Source organism: Elephantulus edwardii, unplaced genomic scaffold (assembly GCF_000299155.1).
Source record: "Elephantulus edwardii isolate Elephantulus edwardi_28Jun2011 unplaced genomic scaffold, EleEdw1.0 scaffold00355, whole genome shotgun sequence".
In the NCBI taxonomy this organism is placed as follows: domain Eukaryota; kingdom Metazoa; phylum Chordata; class Mammalia; order Macroscelidea; family Macroscelididae; genus Elephantulus; species Elephantulus edwardii.
In genome coordinates this window covers 1,929,552-1,933,405 of record NW_006400105.1, presented here as the reverse complement: position 1 = coordinate 1,933,405, position 3,854 = coordinate 1,929,552, and the positions used below count along the sequence as shown (strand labels likewise).

The window sequence follows — 3,854 nt, the reverse complement described above, 5'->3', positions numbered from 1 at the left end:
TAAAAATTGGAAAAGATGTGGAAGATAGAAACTCTTATACATTGTTGGTGCGATTGTAAAATGATACAACTACTCTGGAAGGCAGTTTGATTTGATCATCTATAAGCTTCAGGGTTCCTCACACATTTATTGCCATCATGTCAGAACTGACTCCAAGCTGACCTGGCAGGAATCCAAGGAATCCAAGACCACTATGATCACCAAACAGGATTCTCTTTGGGGAAGATTCATCAGCATGAACAGCTGTGGTCCAGCCAGGCTCTTAGACCTTGCAAACCAGAGCCTGTTGAGGAATGAGACCTGGAACATTGCCGCTCTGGAGTGGCTTCCCACTGAACTCTTTCCACCCTTGTTCATGGCTGCTGTCACTGGGAGACACAGCCACATGCTGAAGGCAATGGTGCAGGCCTGGCCTTTCTCCTGCCTCCCTCTGGGGGTTCTGATAAAGGCTCAACACTCTTGCAGGGAGATCTTACAGAGAGCACTGGACGGGCTTGATGTTCTGGTTGCCCAGAAGACTTACCACAGGAGATCAAAACTGAAAATGCTAGATTTAAGGGAGAAAGCTCATACAACATTCTGGAACAGATGATCTGGGAACCAGGAGCCAGAGACTGTGTGGACCAGAACTAAGATGGGGAAAGTGGATGAATCACGGAGAGGTGCAGAGCAGCAGACTGCTGCCCATGTGAAGATGCTTGTACATATGTGCCTCAAGGAAGCCTCCCTGGATGAATGGTCTGCTTTCCTGATTCAGGGGGTCCCGCAAAGGAAAGGTCTGCTACACCTGAGCCACACGAAGCTGAAGATTGTTGCAATACCACTCCGGAGTGTAGAGGAGATGCTGAAAATGGCTCACCTTTAATGTGCCTGGTTGGTGATAGTGCACTGCACTTGGGAGTCATCCCCACTGGCCAGATTTACTCCTCACCTAGTCTAATTTATCTGTCAGTTCCTCAGCCAGCAGCAACTCCAGGAGCTCTACTTGGGTTCTCTCCTCTTTCTTGAAGGTCGCCTGGACCAGTTGCTCAGGTGCCTGCAGAACCCCTTGGAGACCCCCTGGATAAAAAAATTGCATGTTTTTGGAGCCTGGTTTGACACACTTTACTAACATCAGTCATCTGAGTGCTATCTATCTGACCAGTTTAAGTCTTGAGTTCTTCCAAGTTTTGCTAGAGAGAGCCTCAGCCTTACAATATTTGCACCAGTGAACCAAAACATGTATGTCCTTCAGCTCCTCTTACAGCTTTGTTGTAACCACACACCTATTGGATTGTCATATAAAGGGTTTTTTGTTGTAGATTGAACTGTGTTTCCCAAATAATGTATTATAAATCCTAACCTCTAGGTCTGAGATTGTATTCCCACAGATTAATGAGTTGTCTTTGTTGTGTTGAGAAGAGTGGATTAGGGTAGTTTGCATCATTGAGATAGGAAAGAGATCAAAACCAAGCTACTCCATAGAGAATGGGGTAAAGATGTGTCAACCAGCATGAAGAGACACTCGAAGAAATGGATATTGCTCTAGAACTGACAGAAAGACTTCCCCTGAAGGTGGCATCTTGAGTTTGACCTTGCTGCTTAAACTGATAGAAAACCAACTCATTTGTTACAGTCATCAACTTGAGATGCTTCTGTTATAGTAGAGATGAGAGTCAGAATTTCTGGAGAAGAATGTGGGCTTGGGAAATCCATGTGGAATTGTACTTGCATGGATGATTGTAGAGAAATAAAATGGACAAATAAAATGGACTAAAACAGAAAAAAAAGCTGAACATAGAAATTCCATATGACCCAGCTATTCTACTGATTGCAGTATACCCTGAAAAAAATTAGAATTGAGGCACAGAGATTTGTACACCAATGTTCATCGCAGCATTTTTCATCATCACAAGAACACGGAAATAGCTCAAATGTCCACCCACATTCGAATGGATTGAAAAATCACCATACATTCACACGATGGAATACTATGTAGCATGCAGGAACAATGATTTGGAAAATTACTACCTAACTTGGGAGGGTCTGGAGAACATTATGCTAAGTGAACTAATTCAGTTCCATAAGGATAAATACTGTGTAAGACCATTATTGTAGAAATAGAAAGATAACTATTAAAACATATATGAAGATCCAAGGAGAGGAAGGGTTGTAGCTGAGAGATGAGGATGGGAAGAGGGGCAATCATACAATTCCACAATCTGATGGGTAGAGTAGAGGGAGGGTTGGGTAAATGAAATGGGAAAGATCCAGTGTGAAAATCAATGTATATGAGCTTTGTAAGTAAATCAGTATAAAATAAAAACATGCATTAGTTATCTTCAAAAGCCTATATTAGAGGTACCAAATGCTTCAAATAAGAGGCTCCCACCCCAAACCCACTGTTAATAAAAAGGCCCACCTTCTGGGTCTTAACTGTTTAAATAATTGGTTTCTAGCCACAATTGACTGATAATAAAAAACGCCTGCTATCCAAGTCTCAGCTGCCATAAAGAAATGGCTCCCAGCCCACAACAAATTGTTGATCAAAAGGCCCAACTTCTGAGTTCCCAAATGCTACAAATATGAGACTACCTGCTTACAACTGACTGGTTTTGTTATGTTTTTAACATCTAAAAGTAGTGTTTTATTCAGCACAATTTGGTAAACACTTCTTCAGTGTAATGGTTCATATTTATGGCTGTATAAAAGAAATTGTATACTAAATCAATCTGACATACATTAAAAAAGAAATCTGTAATAAATATTCAAAAACACCATTAACGCATCTAGCATTGTTGGTTGTATTTCTTCAGGAAACCAGGGCAGACAGTTAAAATGCCCTCTTGGGAATGATAAATAACATCTCATCAATGTGATCAATCACATAATCAAGGATTATAAATTTACAACAAATAATTAAAGTTAATATTTTAGGTTTTGGGCTTTTTTGGGGTGTTTTTTGTTTGTTTGTTTTTTAGAATTAGAAGACAAAAAGAAAAAAAATATTTTCTTCACAACTGTCTGTCAATCAAAATGGCTTGTCAATTGTTTTAAATAAGAGTCTCCCAGGCACTAACCATCAGTTAATCAAAATAAGGAAGTCTCTGTCCATAAATGACTATTAATAAAAAAGCCCCACCTTCTAGATCCCAGTTGCTTCAAATAAGAGTCTCCTAGCTACTAAAAGACTGCTAATCAAAAAGGTCACAACTCCTTTATTTTTTCCCTATATGCATGAAATTTTTAATATTTTTATTAGTAATTTAAGGATATTTTCGTGTATCTGGAAGTATTTCTTCCACTTTTTCAAGTTTTTTAATTATACTAGTTTATCTACAAATTTCAAATACATTGTTTTCCAGAACAGATTCTTCTAATTCCCCTCAACCCTCCCACACACATTAAATTGTTAAACCCCATGATTAATCTCCCTCCCCCTGCACATCCTCATCCCTTTGCTTCCAGCCCCCCCTTAAATCCTCATACTTATTCTACAATAATGGTTTTATGCAATATTTGTCCTTGTGGGACTGAGTTAGTTCACTCAGCATAATGTTCTCCAGTCTCTTCCAAGTTAGGTAATAATTGACAAAATCTTTACTACTTTGTGCTGCATAGCATTCCATTGTGTGAATGTACCATAATTTCTCAATCTATTAATTTGTGGTTTGACATCTGGGCTGTTTCTATGTTCTTGTGATGGTGAACAACACTGCTATGAACACTGGTGTACATATCTTTGTTTGTGTCTCAGTTCCCATTTCCTCAGGGTATTTTCCAAGTAATCGAATAGCTGGGTCATATGGAATTTCTATGTTCAGCTTTTTGAGGACGCTCCAAACTGACTTCCAGAATGGTTGTACCATTTTACA

At 39.5% G+C, this 3,854-nt stretch overlaps 1 protein-coding gene across 1 annotated transcript; it reads left to right on the top strand.

Annotated features, from left to right (window-relative positions):
- Positions 1-235: 235 nt before the first annotated feature.
- LOC102845287 (melanoma antigen preferentially expressed in tumors-like) lies at positions 236-865 on the top strand. The gene is made up of 2 exons (XM_006901992.1): positions 236-565; positions 719-865. Exons 1-2 carry the CDS (start codon positions 236-238, stop codon positions 863-865), a joined length of 477 nt encoding a protein of 158 aa, XP_006902054.1.
- The last annotated feature ends 2,989 nt before the right edge of the window (positions 866-3,854 follow it).